The sequence below is a fragment of the Loxodonta africana genome, chromosome 20 (assembly GCF_030014295.1).
Source record: "Loxodonta africana isolate mLoxAfr1 chromosome 20, mLoxAfr1.hap2, whole genome shotgun sequence".
In the NCBI taxonomy this organism is placed as follows: Eukaryota; Metazoa; Chordata; class Mammalia; order Proboscidea; family Elephantidae; genus Loxodonta; species Loxodonta africana.
In genome coordinates, this window is record NC_087361.1 from 79,199,621 (window position 1) to 79,215,779 (window position 16,159).

The 16,159-nt window shown below is 35.8% G+C and overlaps 1 protein-coding gene across 6 annotated transcripts in view; it reads left to right on the forward strand.

Annotated features, from left to right (window-relative positions):
• ZBTB41 (zinc finger and BTB domain containing 41) overlaps positions 1–16,129 on the forward strand; it is a 56,331-nt gene extending 40,202 nt beyond the window's left edge. For 4 of the 6 annotated variants that reach the window (XM_064273461.1, XM_064273465.1, XM_064273462.1 and 1 more), the window contains 2 exons: positions 4,189–4,277; positions 11,567–16,129. In XM_064273461.1, coding sequence (XP_064129531.1) covers positions 4,189–4,277; positions 11,567–12,222 — 745 coding nt within the window. In that variant the 3' untranslated portion in view covers positions 12,223–16,129. Of the gene's footprint in view, positions 1–1,982; positions 4,163–4,188; positions 4,278–11,566 lie in introns of those variants that run through there. The other 2 variants (XM_064273464.1, XM_064273463.1) reach the window with 2 other exon arrangements.
• Positions 16,130–16,159: the final 30 nt, after the last annotated feature.

Consider the following 16,159-nt stretch of genomic DNA (forward strand, 5'->3'; position numbering starts at 1 on the left):
TGTTATGTGGAGGGAGAGAATAAATTGAGTTATTGACATACTGAAATTGAGGTAGAGATGTCTAGTAGCCACATGTGGCTTCACCCTGGCGTCCTAGCTGGCAGACAGGGGAAGACACTCTTTTCTCAGTTTCTAAATTTCTTGGCCTAGCAATAACTTGATTTTACTTCCACTCATATTCTATTGGTAAAAGTTAGTTTCATAACCCCAACTAGGTGTTAGCAGGACTAGGAAATTTAGTCTTTGGATAAGTAGCTACTTCCTAGTAATAGTTCTACACTACATAAGGGGGGTATGACTCTTTGGTAGGTGGTCAGTTGTTTCTGCTATAATCCACCTCTCTGGTCAGCCAGTATTTGTGTGTATCCTTCTTTTTACCTACAGAACATACTTTCCCCCTTTCCTAAGGAGACAACTCAAAGTCTCATCAATTACTGCATCCAGCTCAAAGTCTAGGATGACAGTGTGCCGCACAATCATTTCCATCAGGCTGAGATGTGTCTCCTTGTGGTCTGACAACCTATGAATTAAAAGCAAAGTTATCTGCTCATGCCATCCCCCAAAACATGTAAGTCCCTCAGTATACAGTGGTAGAGCAGAGACAGAATAGTAGTAGTAAACACTCCCATTTGGAAAAGGAAAAAATAAGACACAGTAGTCTGTCCATAGTAATTATGAAATCCTACAGGACAGACTTGAGCTTGTTTGTAACATATGCTTAATCTGATACTTCCTGTGCACTTTTGTCATGCAAAGCTTTTCTCAATCATTTCTCTTACTATTTGGGGTCCAGCAAGTATCATTAGTAGCCATCAGTAGCCAGAACATCCTAATATTCTGGATCTTTATGGCCACATGTTCTAGAATTACAAGCTCAATAGCTTCTTGTTCTGTCTTCCAAGTTGCCAGAAGCAACAATTTCTACCACATGCATATTGTAGATCTACAGCTTTGCAATCAGCAATATATTTTCTTCACCAGCCATTCATTAAACATATTCCTAGTGCCATTTTCTGTTATGCTTGGTCAGATACAAGCAACTCGAGTACCTGTTGCCTTATAGCTAATTTGTTTTGTTTATTCATATATTAACTACATGTCTCTTCAGGTATGTGTGTTTGCAGTCCTTGCTAAATAAGGACAGTCCACACATACATATCTTAAGTTAGAAAATTACTGACAAAATAATGATGAAAAGGCTTTTACTTGATTAGCTAATTAATATACAGGAAACCAACATAGCTTCCCCAGAGAATCAAAATGGCCAATGGAAAAATATGGCTAGAACAACTAAACTTTGTTTAATTTTCAGGCATGTAAAATTATTTTATGAAATCTGGCAAAAAAAATTAAGCCAGCCCCTTCTCCCTTTACATTTCAGTATTCATAAAATGTACCTATACATGTATTTATATGATGTGTGTGCTCAGCATGCTTTTTTAGTTTGGCTATCTCAGCAGTAATGCCAAAGTAAGTCCTACTTACTCATTCATCACCTGAGAATCTGAATCCTGCATCCGAAATGAAACTGTACAGTGGCAGGTCTGGCTTCACTAATATCCCATAATTTAGTACTATGCAGTGTTTCTCCCTCAGTCTAAAATGGTGATTAGTTAAAAAGAAGAGGTACAGAAGGAAAGGAAGTCAAGGCTACAAATTTAAAATTTCATATTTTGTAAAAGAGAAGCATAAAAGGTATTGAGGAGAGAACCTCATGGATTTTTATTGTGGGACTTAGCCTTATGAAAATAGTTCTGCAAGCTCTGAATGTTGACTAAAAAGATGAGTATCTGTCTAAAACCAGTATACTCTTCTTTGCTGGACTCTTAACTACTTGCTTTTCTTTCACATTAGGCCTGACCTTTTCTTCTCACCCTAGACAGACTCTTCAGAAGATGAGCTCTTTCATTCTAATGGGTGTCTGTTTGCTCCCAAACTGGTCTCTTGGATTTTACCCCCAAGCTTCTTACTTGTTATACTAGCAGAGAGACGGGGGACTTCATTCCGCCAAGAAAGCAGTTCTGGGAGCAGAGCGTGTCCTTTGGACCCAGGGTCCATGCACAGAGAAGCTTCTAGCCTGGGGGAAGATTGACGAGAAGGCCAACAGAGAGAGAAAGCCTTCCCCTGGAGCTGACACCCTGAATTTGGACTTTCAGCCTACTTTACTGTGAGAAAATAAACTTCTCTTTGGTAAAGCCATCCACTTGTGGTATTTCTGTTACAGCAGCACTAGATGACCAAGACAGACTGTCTACAGCATGGACAGCAAAGGGTGGGTGATATATACTGAGACTGGTGGAGTGGATACTTAGTGACCCATGCAAGGCCTTATAGATTTTATCTTTATCCTCAGTCCACTTTGAGGCAAGTAAAGCGCTTTGAGCATTTTTGTGTTTTTCAAAACATCACTCTGTTCATAGTGTAGACCAAGATTTCTGAATCACATCCTTGTTGTGGGGGCTGTCTTGTGCATTGTAGTATGTTTAGCAGTATCCCTGGCATCTACCTACTATCTGCCAGTAGCACTACCACCCCTCAATTGTAAAAAACAAAAGTGTCTTCAGGCATTGTCAAATGCCTCTTGGAGGGCAAAATTGCCCTGTTTCAGTACCACTGCCTTGTGTATTTTGTAATATTATGATTCCATTAATAACCCTTTCTGTATAAACTCAGGGTGACCCTGTTTATATTTTCATTTAGCACTTACCGTGGATATGAATGGAATAAGACAAATCAAGCATAGTGGTTACGAGTCTCTTGTTAAGGTTATCAATAACACTCCCGATTGACTAAATCCAAATGATCTTTTTTAATGTCTGTTTCATCAAGTAGAAGTAAGTTCCTGGAAGACAGGATCTTACATGGTGCTTTTTTAAAGCGTAGCTACTCTGTAAATGTTGGGTTGGCTGAATTGAAAAGTGTCAATGGCTTGTGAAACGTTAGGCATACTTTGCTTCCACTTAATTTGGCAGTAATGTGCTGGGCATTTCAGTAAATCTCTCAATGGGTATGTTAAGAGCAGACTTCTTATAGAACATTATAGTAATCTAGGTTTGATTTAATTATTTTGCCATGTTGCCAGGTACTCATTAGATAAGAATTGCTTCCTAGGTGAGGTGATATGGTATTCTCAATAATTACCGCTTAAATGCTAATCATTTTAAAACTACCTTAATATTCAGAACAATTAAAATTTGAGCCTAGGAGCCTAGGGTTTGTTTAACTCCTAAACTCTTACTCTTAGGCACTATACTATGTTGCTTTCTAAGTTAACTTTTATGTATTTATAGCTTTATTTATGTATAATAAAAGTGAAGGACTGGTATCTCACTCTTTTATTTATGTATAAATTTATTTTATCTTTCAAGTTCAAATTTATAACATTTATTAATTATAAAGTGAACCAATGAGAGCAGTGCCACTCTCTTGTTGAATGCACATTTTGCATTTGCCGGTTTCCTTTTAAGCAGCCTCAGTGTTTAATACCTTTTTTAAAAAAAATTACAATATAATTTATATGTAGTGAAATTCACCGTTTTTGGTGTGTCATTCTGCAAGTTTTGACAAAGGCATGCAGTCATGTAATCACCACCACAATCAAGATACAGCTTAGTTCTACCACCCCCAAAATTTCCGCCATTCCCCTTTGTAACCAGCCCTTCCTTTTACCCTTTAGCCCTCCATTTGTTCCCATCCTATGGCTTTTGTTTGATATTTTTTAATAGCAAATGATAATAACACTGAAAAATGTTCAGTGATTTAAAGCAGTGGAAAATCCAAGGACCTCTTATAGATTTGTCCTTGAGTGGTACCAGCGGTTAACATGCCTTGCTGCTAACCAAAAGGTTGGCAGTTGGAGTCCACCCAAAGGCACTTTGGAAGAAAGGCCTGGTGATCTGCTTCTGAAAAAACCAGCCATTTACAACCACTTGGAGCACGGTTCTGCTCTGACACATAAGGTCACCATGAGTCGAAACTGACTAGACCACAGCTGATTATTTTGTTGTTGTTCATTATAACTGGGGGAGGAAGAACCGGAGGTAAGGTTGGTACTTAGGGGGTTTCTGTGTTCCCTCAGAGTTATGTGCTTTATTAACATGAGAATTACATATAAAGTTGTAGCTTATTTTTATTATGATACCTATTAAAATTATATTTAAAAACTTAAGCTTTTTAAATTTTTTTTAGATATAAAGCAACATTTCATCAATGTGATGTTTGTAAGAAAATTTTTAAAGGCAAATCAAGTCTGGAAATGCATTTTCGGACACATTCAGGTAAAACTCAGTATGTTTTTATAAGTTTGTATATATTTTTGTGTAATCATTCTAGAGTAAATTATGGACATTTAAATTTTGTTGTTCTTGGTTAAATTTTTTAATTTTTTGCCATTAAGATTTTTACACGTGATAATATAATAAAGTTCACGTCATGAAGGAGCAATATGCTCTATTATATAAGCTTCAGTACTTTTGAATATTTTCTCGTAGAATTTAGGGAAAATGATTTACCATAGGCAATTTACTCAACTTTTCATTTTCCCCCTTTTTTGGTTGTTTTATGATTCTTTTTTATCTATGCTGCTTTCTGAAGATACTTCATAGACTTTGGCTGTTTTTGTTTTTTTCTTGACTTTTAAAAGAATTCAAATATGATCTCATAGTTCTGCTTACCCAGTCACTAATATATAGTTTTCCTTTTTACATGGTCAGTCGTGATCTATAGGTAATTGTGGTCGAATTCTTTGCTTTCACTCCTTTCCCAAAATCATTTTCTAAATCTTTCTTTTTTCTTCTTGAGAATGCTGTCATATCCTGAAATATAGTGTATGTTGGATTCTTTCCTGTAGTCGTTAGTCCTTCTGACATTAATGTTTTTTAAATGTGGGTTCTTTCTTCCTTCCCTTCTCTTTCTTTCCCTTCCCTTCCATTCTGTTTTTTTTTTTTTTTTAGGAAACCATTTGTGTATTTATGATTGGTTTGTTTTATATTCAGTATGGATTCTGTTGTGCTGCTTTCCTGGAAGAGAAAAATAATTGATTTCATAAATATTAGAATAGGAAATTACTAGACTTGGGCAGTTTCAATATCAGAGAGTTGGAGTTTAAAGGATTTATTACTAATATAGTGATGCTGTTAAAAACAAAATTATACTCCACTCCAAATGTGAAAGCTGTCATTTGGGGATACATAAATAAAGTGAGGAAACCATCTTACTGCTGTCTTCCACATTAGTTATAAGTAATCAGCCTGGTAAAACTCATGACTTGAAAAAGATAGCTGCAGAAGGTTAATTCAAGACCAGTGATTTGAGAATTGCTAACTTGAGGAATTATTCAGCAGAGAAACTGAGCAGGAGCCGACCTAGTAACTGCATTAAGATATTTGAAGACACTAATTTGTAGTAATTGGTTTGTGACCAATGACAATGTGGAATTTCCATCTCTGGATATCTCATAATTAGTTGGAATGACAGACCAGTCTTTTCGCCCATTGAAAACTGAGGAAATGAGCGCTATTACAGAGTAAGGCCAAGATTATGGCTATGTCAAAATGAGAGAAAGAAATCATCTAAGGCAGGTGGCAGCAAACTTTTTCTCTAAAAAGCCACATAGTAAATATTTTAGGCTTTGCAGACCAGACAGTCTGTATCACAGCCATTCAGGTCTGCTGTATCACGAATGCAGCCATATACAGTGTGTAACCAAATCAGCACGGCTGTCTTTCAATAAAATTTTATTTATCAAAAGAGGCAGCAGGCTGGATTTGACTTACGACGGGCTGCCGTTTGCTAATCATCTAAAGTGATTGGCAGACTACGCAGACAGGACTTCATAGAGTGGCCATTCCAAGAACTAGTCACCATGTTCCCAAGATTGTTCCTGATATCTTTAGGTCCAGAAATTCAATTTTGTGTGTGCATTGAAAGTTATATTTTAAAGAGTCCTTTGTAATAACTACCTGAAAGAGATTAACCAGAATGGCAGCTGATTGATTTATAGTGATAGACATACCTTCCAGAGCTTTAGAAATTAATGTGTACTGGCCAGAGTGTCCTTTTTCTAGTATCAAGAAAACAGAGTTGCCAAAGTTGGTAGATGTAGAGTAAAATTATGTGGTAATTTTACGGAATAGTTTATGCAGGCTGTGGTGAAGGCTGTTGAACCATCTTTACCTTCACAGCAGTGCGTCTGTGGTGACCAGAACAATTTTGTTCTCCAGATTCTGTTTCTCTCGTCTGGGTGCACTTAGTACATTTTTATATACTGCTGGATTTTTGTTCTTTGAGACCTCCTTAACTGGATTCCATACACACCTTTTCTGTTAGTTCATTGTTCTCCGGCTGAGATACAATGGATTAGTTTCAGTTTTGGTTAGGTCAGGACACTTAATTGCTTCAATGCCTAGCCTGGGGCTTGCGAACAGTAAGTTCTCAATAAATACTTGTTACGGATGAATTTATTGTATTTTCCTATGACTTCTCTCTAGTTTCTTTGAATTTTTTAAAGTCACATATTTAGAGAAATTAATTGGAAAATGTATATGAGATTTTCTACAACTGACTTGTTCTCATCCATTATGTGTTTTGCAAGTGTAATTTTCGGAGTATAGTGATTACATCGATTCATCAACAGTTGTCTTGTTGAAACATAATACGTTCAGTTAAATTGGCATAAAGCCAATAACAAATTTAGGACTTACTTTTACCCATGGTTGAACTTTTTATTTAAGGTGATTTTTTTAGCTGTTTTCACTGAAGAATAACACATAATGTGCAGAATTTTTTTTTTAAGTAATTTTTTTTTAAGTGAAAGTTGACAAATCAAGTCAGTTTCTCACATACAAACTTGTATATACCTTACTACATACTCCCACTTACTCTCCCCCTAATGAGTCAGCCTGCTCCCTCCTTCCAGTCTCTCCTTTCATGACCATTTTGCCAGTTTCTACCCCCTCTACCCTCCCATCTCCCCTCCAGTCAGGACATGCCAACATAGTCTCAAGTGTCCACCTGATGCAGGTAGCTCACTCCTTATCAGCATCTCTCTCCAACCGGTTGTCCAGTCCAATCCATGTCTGATGAGTTGGCTTCGGGAATGGTTCCTGTCCCCAACAGCAGGTTTGGGGACCATGACCACCGGGATTCTTCTAGCCTTAGTTAGACCATTAAGTCTGGTCTTTTCATGAGAATTTGGGGTCTGCATTCCACTGCTCTCCTGCTCCCTCAGGGGTTCTCTGTTGTGCTTCCTGTCAGGGCAGTCATCGGTTGTGGCCGGGCACCATCTAGTTCTTCTGGTCTCAGGATGATGTAGTCTCTAGTTCATGTGGCCCTTTCTGTCTCTTGGGCTCATAATTACCTTGTGACCTTGGTGTCCTTTATTCTCCTTTGATCCAGGACGGTTAAGACTCATTGATGCATCTTAGATGGCCACTTGTTAGGGTTTAAGACCCTAGACACCAAACTTCAAAGTGGGATGCAGAATGTTTTCTTAATAGAATTTATTTTGCCAAATGACTTAGATGTCCCCTGAAGCCATGGTCCCCAAATCTGTGCCCTTGTTCTGCTGAACTTCAGAGCACTCAGTTTATTCAGGAAACTTCTTTGCTTTTGGTCCAGTCCAGTTGAGCCCACCTCCCCTGTATTGAGTGTTCTCCTTCCCTTCACCTAAAGTAGTTCTTATCTACTGTCTAATCAGTAAATAACCCTCTCCCACCCTCCCGCCTCCCTCCTCTTGTAACCACAAAAGAATGTGTTCTTCTCAGTTTAAACTGTTTCTCAGGATCTTATAATAGTGGTCTTATACAATATTTGTCTTTTTTGCATCTGACTAATTTCACTCAGCATAATGCCTTCCAGGTTCCTCCATGTTATGAAATGTTTCAGAGATTCATCATTGTTCTTTATCGATGTGTAGTATTCCATTGTGTGAATATACCATAATTTATTTATCCATCCGTCTGTTGATGGACACCTTGGTTGCTTCCATCTTTTTGCTATTGTAAACAGTGCTGCAGTAAACATGGGTGTGCATCTATCTGTTCGCGTAAAGGCTCTTATTTCTCTAGGATATATTCTGAGGAGTGGGATTTCTGGGTCGTATGGTAGTACTATTTCTAGCTTTTTAAGGAAATGCCAGATAGATTTCCAAAGTGGTTGTACCATTTTACATTCCCACCAGCAGTGTATAAGTGTTCCAGTATCTCCACAGTCTCGCCAACATTTATTATTTTGTGTTTTTCGAGTTAATGCCAGCCTTGTTGGAATGAGATGGAATCTCATCGTAGTTTTAATTTGCATTTCTCTAATGGCTAATGATCGAGAGCATTTTCTCATGTATCTGTTAGCTGCCTGAATATCTTCTTTAGTGAAGTGTGTGTTCATATCCTCTGCCCACTTCTTGATTGGGTTGTTTGTCTTTTTGTGGTTGTGTTTTGACAGAATCATATAGATTTTAGAGATCAGGCGCTGGTCAGAGATGTCATAGCTGAAAATTCTTTCCCAGTCTGTAGGTGGTCTTTTTACTCTTTTGGTGAAGTCTTTAGATGAGCATAGGTGTTTGATTTTTAGGAGCTCCCAGTTATCTGGCTTCTCTTTGTCATTTTTGGTAATGTTTTGTATTCTGTTTATGCCTTGTATTAGGGCTCCTAATGTTATCCCTATGTTTTCTTCCATGATTTTTATCGTTTTAGTCTTTACGTTTAGGTCTTTGATCCACTTGGAGTTAGTTTTTGTGCATGGTGTGAGGTATGGGTCCTGTTTCATTTTTTTGCAAATGGATATCCAGTTATGCCAGCACCATTTGTTCAAAAGACTATCTTTTCCCCAATTAACTGACACTGGGCCTTTGTCAAATATCAGCTGCGCATATGTGGATGGATTTATATCTGGGTTCTCAATTCTGTTCCACTGGTCTATGTGTCTGTTGTTGTACCAGTACCAGGCTGTTTTGACTACTGTGGCTGTATAATAGGTTCTGAAATCAGGTAGAGTGAGGCCTCCCACTTGGTTCTCCTTTTTCAGTAGTGCTTTGCTTATCCAAGGCTTCTTTCCCTTCCATATGAATTTGGTGATTTGTTTCTCCATCAAATTAAAAAATGTCATTGAAATTTGGATCAGAAGTGCCTTGTATATATAGATGGCTTTTAGTAGAATAGACATTTTTACTATGTTAAGTCTTCCTGTCCATGAGCAAGGTATGTTTTTCCACTTATGTAGCTCCCTTTTAGTTTCTTGCACTAGTACTTTGTAGTTTTCCTTGTATTGGTCTTTTACATCTTTGGTGAGATTTATTCCTAAGTATTTTACCTTCTTGGGGCCTACTGTGAATGGTATTGATTTGGTGATTTCCTCTTTGGTGTTCTTTTTGTTGATGTAGAGGAATCCAAGTGATTTTTGTAAGTTTATTTTGTAACCTGAAACTCTGCCAAACTCTTCTATTAGTTTCAGTATTCTTGAGGATTCCTTAGGGTTTTCTGTGTATAAGATCATGTCATCTAATGTGCAGAATTTTTAATGAACAATCCAGTATATTTTTGTAAATGAATACATCCATGTAACCACTACTTAAATCGTGGTAGAGAGCATTACCAGTACTCCAGATACATTCCCTGTGGCCCCTTCTAGTCAGTAACCTCTTTTCAAAGATAATCACTATTTTGCCAGTTTTGCCAGTTCCCTCTTCATATAAATGGAATTATACAGTACGCACTCCTTTGTGTCTGGCTTCTTTTATTTAGTATTCTGTGTAGAAGACTTAGCCGTGTTGTTGCATGTAGTAGTGGTTTGTTCCTTTTTCTTTTCATGTGAATATACCACAATTTATCTATCCATTACACTTTGATGGACAGACACATGGTTTATATCTAGTTTGGTCTATTATGAATAAAGTTGCCCTGAACATTCTTGTCCATGCCTTTTCATATCATATACATTCATTTGCATACGTACCTGGCCATGAGATTGCTGGCTCATAGTATATGTTCTACTTTAGTAGACACTACTAAACAGTTTTCCAAAGTAGTTGTACCCATTTACATCTCTACCAGGAGAGTGTGAGAATTCCAGTTGCTCCACATTTTCACCAGCTCTTGGTCTCGTCCTTTTGTTTTGTTTTTACTTTTAGCCATTCTAGTGGATATGTAGTACTATCTCAAAATGGCTTTAATTTGCATCTGTCATAAGTATTAATGTTGAGCATTTTTCTACATGCTTATTGGCCATTTGGATATTCACTTTTGTGAAGTACTTGGTTAATTATTTTGCTCATTTTCTTAAATCAGATTCTGATTGATTTGTAGGAGTTCTTTATATAGTCTGGATATGAGTTTATTGTTGGGTATATATGTGTGTGTATATATATATGTATGTATGTATCAGCTTTTTCTTTATAGTTAGGTTCTTTTTGTGTCCTCTTTACGAAATTAGAGTCTGTGTTAAATTAGTTCTTCATCACTTTCTAGACAATGTAAAGACTTTTACAATACTCATATTTCCTTCCTACATTTTATGCATTGTATGTATTTTAATTCTACATGTATTTTAAACCATATAAGACATTGTTATTTTTGTTTTCCATAACCAATGTTTATTTAAATTTAACCATGTATTTACCTTTTTCTGTTCATTCCTTCCTGCATTACCATTCTTCCGTCTGGAATTATTTTCCATCTACATGAAGAACACACATTGGTATTTCTTTTAGTGCAAATCTGATGTCACCAAATACTCTTACGTTATGTTTGTCTGAAAATGTTTGATTCCCAGCCAATGCACCTCATGCATAAGTACCACCTGTGAGTGGAGGCTTGCATGTTGCTGTAATGCTGAACAGGTTTCAGTGGAACTTTCAGACTAGGACAGACTAGGAATAAAGGCCTGGTGATCTACTTCCAAAAATCAGCCAGTGAAAATCCAGTGGATCACAATGGTTTGATCTGCAGCCAGTCATGGGGGTGGCACAGGACCAGTCAGTGTTTTGTTCCATTGCACATGGAATCGCCATGAGTCAGGGGCCGACTTGATGGCAACTAACAACAGCATAGTGGAAATGAAATCAAGGGATAAAAATAGGCATAGTAATAGCCTAGGCAACACTTATCATGTGCCAGGTACAGTGCTAAGTGCTGTTACTTCATGTTCTCATTTAGTCTGTTCACCAACTCTATGAGATAGGTTTAATGGGGGCAGTTCTACCCTGTCCTTTAGGTTTGCTAGAGTTGGAATCGACTTGGTGACGGTGGGTTTAGCCTTTTTTGTTGTTGTTATTTATGAGATGGGTACTGTTATCCCTCCGTATTACAGGTAAGAAAACTAGTCCTAGAAATTGGGTTGCTTGCTTAAGTTGTGGCTAGTAAGTGATAATAGCTAGAATTTAAGCCCAGCTCTTTCTGATGTTTAAGCCCATTCTCTTTACCAGCTTGCTATACTGTCACCAATTTATAATAGTGTACAATATTATTACTGTCACCACATACTTATAAGTATTCACCTGGAGAATTTGCTGCTTTAAATCATTATCTTATCAAGTGAGTGCATTTTACGCTTAATTTCACTTTCGTCCTTACAGGTGAAAAACCATACAAGTGTCAAATTTGCAATCAGTCTTTTAGAATTAAGAAAACTTTAACAAAACACCTAGTTATTCATTCTGATGCTCGACCTTTCAACTGTCAGCACTGTGATGCAACATTTAAACGGAAAGACAAGCTGAAATACCACATTGACCATGTTCACGGCATAAAATCTCCTGACGACCCTCTGGGTACCTCTGAGGAAAAACTTGTATCGTTGCCAGTAGAGTACTCATCTGATGATAAAATTTTTCAAGCAGAAACGAAACAATATGTGGGCCAGACCAAAGTTTATCAATCAGAAGCCAAGACTATGTTACAGAATGTGTCTGCTGAAGTATGTGTTCCAGTAACATTGGTTCCAGTTCAGATGCCTGACACTCAGAGTGATCTCGTGCATCATACTACTACACTTCCACCATCTTCTCACGAGATCCTTCCTCCACAGCCACAATCAACAGATTATCCACGAGCAGCTGATTTAGCTTTCTTGGAAAAATATACGCTTACTCCTCAACCTGCAAATATAGTTCATCCAGTCCGACCCGAACAAATGCTAGATCCTAGAGAACAGTCTTACCTTGGAACATTACTGGGGCTTGATAACACTACTGCTGTACAAAACATTTCTAGTAATGAGCATCATTCATGAGTAAATCTAAACATTCCACAGACTTTTTGAATGGTTGTATGCTAATGGTAGCCAAGAGCTGATGGCTTTTAAATTACTAGGGCTGCTACTTTTTTCTTTTCTCTACCTTCTCAAGTCCTCAGAACAGTTTCAAATCAAAATATATATATATATGTTTATTGAACATAAGAATATTTGGACATATTTTAAGGCCTGATATTCAAAGTGAACAGTTTTAGGATTTTTAAAGATTAGTGCGAATTTTTAACGGTATCTCAAACTTTTCAGAATTATTAGCTGCTGACATTATAAGGGTCTTTTTTTTTTTTATTAGTGAAAATTTTTGTTCTATAATCTCGTCCCTCTGTTCTCCCTTTCCTGTCATCCGAAAAAGTTTAAGCAGCATGAAGCCTTTAAGAAAGAAACAAAGAGTATATGTTGCTAATTGCAACTGTTCTGAAGTTTCATTAGTATTTCATCCAGATTTTTTTTTTTTTTTGGAAATTGCAGTTAGGCATTTGAATTTATAAGGAAGTGTTGGCTATTTCTCTGTTGCTTCCCATCTGTCCATAATTCCAGATTATCATTATTCCTTAAACTTTTGACAAAACCAAGGCCAGAAAGCTCACTAATGTAAGATTAGTCTCTTTAAATGACATGTAGTATTGAAAAAATTATCTAGATAGTTGGTTTTTGCCTCTATTATTACAAGAAATGTAAAGCACTAAATTATACAAGTTGAAAATGTGTTAGAAGAGAAATACAAAAGTTTTAACTCTATCGCTTTCAAGGTAAGTTCACCTCTTGTATTTTGCCTTATATTTCAGAAACATTAATAGTATGTCCAGCATGTATCTTTATTCACTAAAAGAGGAGCACTTATAAACTCATTAGTGAAATTTAGTTGAACAAACCACCCTTGGTTTCATTTACCTTTGCTGACTGAAACTTTGGGAAACAGAACCTGAGTATTTCATGTGTAATTATTTTGTTAGAAAAGATGCCAAAATTTGTGTCTTAACTAAACTGAATATTGTTTACTTTATTTAAATGGAACCACTACTTGTATTCAGATTTACATGTAATACAGGTTTTTATTTTTGCTTTTCACATAAGCATAATGTCTGTAATTACCCTTGATTTTTTATTTTCTGTGAGACAGAAGTTGAGGACTTGGTGAAAGGAAATAGCAGTTACAGGAAAACCTCACTGATTAAAATTAATTGAGGGAAAAGCCAACCAAAATTAAAAAATGTGCACTTTCAATATTTTCAAGTCAGTTTAAACTCAAACTAGAAGGATGATGTTTCCTAGTAGTTGCTTGAAGGATTAGAATAGGTCAGGATGATTAATTACTAGCATGTCGTCTGTATGTAAACTACTGGAAAATAACAATTTTGAAAGTTTTCCCTTTCAGTCTTGTTTACACTCCTAATTGCTTTAAGCACTTTCTTCATGTAAACTGTAAAGTTAGGCTCAGCCCTTGTGAAAAAAATCACAAGTAAAATAATGAACTTTTAATTAATAAAATAAAACCACTTAATGGGAAAATTGTTTGCTGAAGCACTTAACAAATGGAGGTACTTTACAGGGACATTCACCATACTAGTGAAGAGAAAACAAGAAAAAAATGTTGTGAATTGAGGCATTTAACCAAAGTAGCTCATATGAATAATAAAACCAACCTGAGTTTTGCCTCACTTACTATAGGGGTTTGGTTGTAATTATCTTACAACCAGTGGACATAGTTAATGTGTTGATTCTTCTTTTTAGGCATTTTTATTTACTTTTGTGTGGAAATGTTATATCCGGGGTACTAGCATAATTGAGCTTGACTATATGAGGTACTATTAGTCTGTTAGTCTGTCAAATTGACTTTAAAGCCTACATTTCTTTGTGATTTTTATCATAAAGACAAGATTTTAACTAAAAACCTTAACATGGTGAAAAGAAATCATACCTAAAAATGTACCCTGCCTTATATATAAGCCAGTGTAGAAAAGTGTAGACTTCTAAAAAGGTAAATGGCATATATATGTGTGTGTGGTATATGATAAGTTTGGTGGCAGAAAAAAAGAGGGTGTTGCCTTTTCACATTGAAAAAAAAAAAAAAGTTCATTTTGCAGGTATTTGCTTGAGGGTTCTTTTAATAATAATGTCCTAATGCTTTAAATATATGATTTAATTTGTAGGAACCGGTTTACATAGAGCTTTTCTGGAATACATCTCTTATTGTAAAGTGAAATATAATTGTATTTAGTTATTGTAAATAACTTAAAGTTTTATAGTGATTTACTGTTTTATAAAGTGCTTTCATGTGTGTTATCTCGTTTGAACCTTATAACCAGCTCTAAAATAGAAAGGTCATGCTGGATTCCCATTTTAGAAATGAAGAATCTGAGATTGAGAGAAGGGACTTAGTTAAACTTACGTGGTTAAGAAGTGGCAGAGCCACTAGTAGGAAAAGAAAACTAACATTAATGAGTGCTTACTGTGTGCCAGGCACCGTATTCTCTCGTTTAATCTTGAAGAGGTAGTATAATTCTTATGAACAATCTCAGAGGGCAAAAAAAAAAAAAAAAACCTGCCTCTTATTCTCAAAAATATAAGAAATTTTAAAATTGTGAAAACCTTGTGGATTTGGGCAAACTGAATGTATATGAGTTTTTGAAGTTGGCACAAAAAATACATGAGGCCTACTCTTTTCAGTTGACCTTTTGTAATGTTTGATTTGGAGTATTTTGGATAAATGTTCCAGTAACTCTGAAATCCATTATTTCTGTAACTATATTTAAAATTTTGAATCTTGCAGCTACATTAGCCTCACTCAGAATTTTTTATTTTATGATCATAATTTATTGTTTTAATTATTTTTAGCTGATAGCAGTTAGCACTTAACCTGTAAATTGGATAATTTATCAAGTGCAGAAATTTGTTAACCTAATCGGTTTTTACTTATGTGCACCAAAGAATTTTAGTAGGTGTTAAATAGTTTAAAATAATTTAAATTCTTTGTTGTGTCAATAAATACTTGTCCAAAGAAGCACAGTGGATAACCTAGGATTATGGATTTTTTTTTTTAATATTGTTAGTTTGAAAACAGACTTAAGTATTACATGTCTGTGTTTATGTGTATACAAATAAGAGCAGACAAAAATACTCTAGGAATACTCACACTGACAAGCCAATTACAAGTAAGAATACTCAAGTTTTCGTTAACTGATTGTTAAATCATTTAAATGGACACTATTAAATGTTAAACAATAAGCTTCTGTTTTACACTACACTATTAAATGATTTTTGCCTTAGAATTTTTTTTTAAGTCAAGTTGAGGTTATTTTTGTAACAAACCCCACCTGTTTTGCAGCCTAAGATACCATTTAAAGTTAGGATTTGTTGCTCATGCCAGCAAGATTTAACCAACAACTATAAAAATAGTGGTCTTTGTATTCTTTTAAGTAACTTAGGCATTTATTGCTGGGCAGAGGACTAGCAAAAATAGGATTTTAAACTGGTGCTTTATTAAGTGACTTCCTTTTTAAGTGATGGTAGGTCATGAAATAGGTACACTAATAATTTTCTATCAACCTTAAAAAGTGTCAAAACATATTTGTTGGGTGACTGTAAACTGTTAGTTAAGGGCTAATAATTTAAATATCATTGATTGCTTTTCACTCTATAATTACAGTCAAATTAAAAACACAAAGTGATATGTTTATGAGTTTGAATGTTCTTCCCACCACATCACTCTAATAAATCATTGGCAAAAAGTCAGATTTGGGGCATTAGCTCTCTGACAGTGTCCTTTTATATCCGGTCTTTTTCTGGATTGAATGTTTTGTGCCTTTTCAATGTGTTATAGTTGCTTAGAGTTGATTCTGCTGCCTAGGTTGAACTCGTTAATAAATGATTGTTTTTGTTGCTGTTGTCATGGGTCTTATGTTATATGTTACCTGCT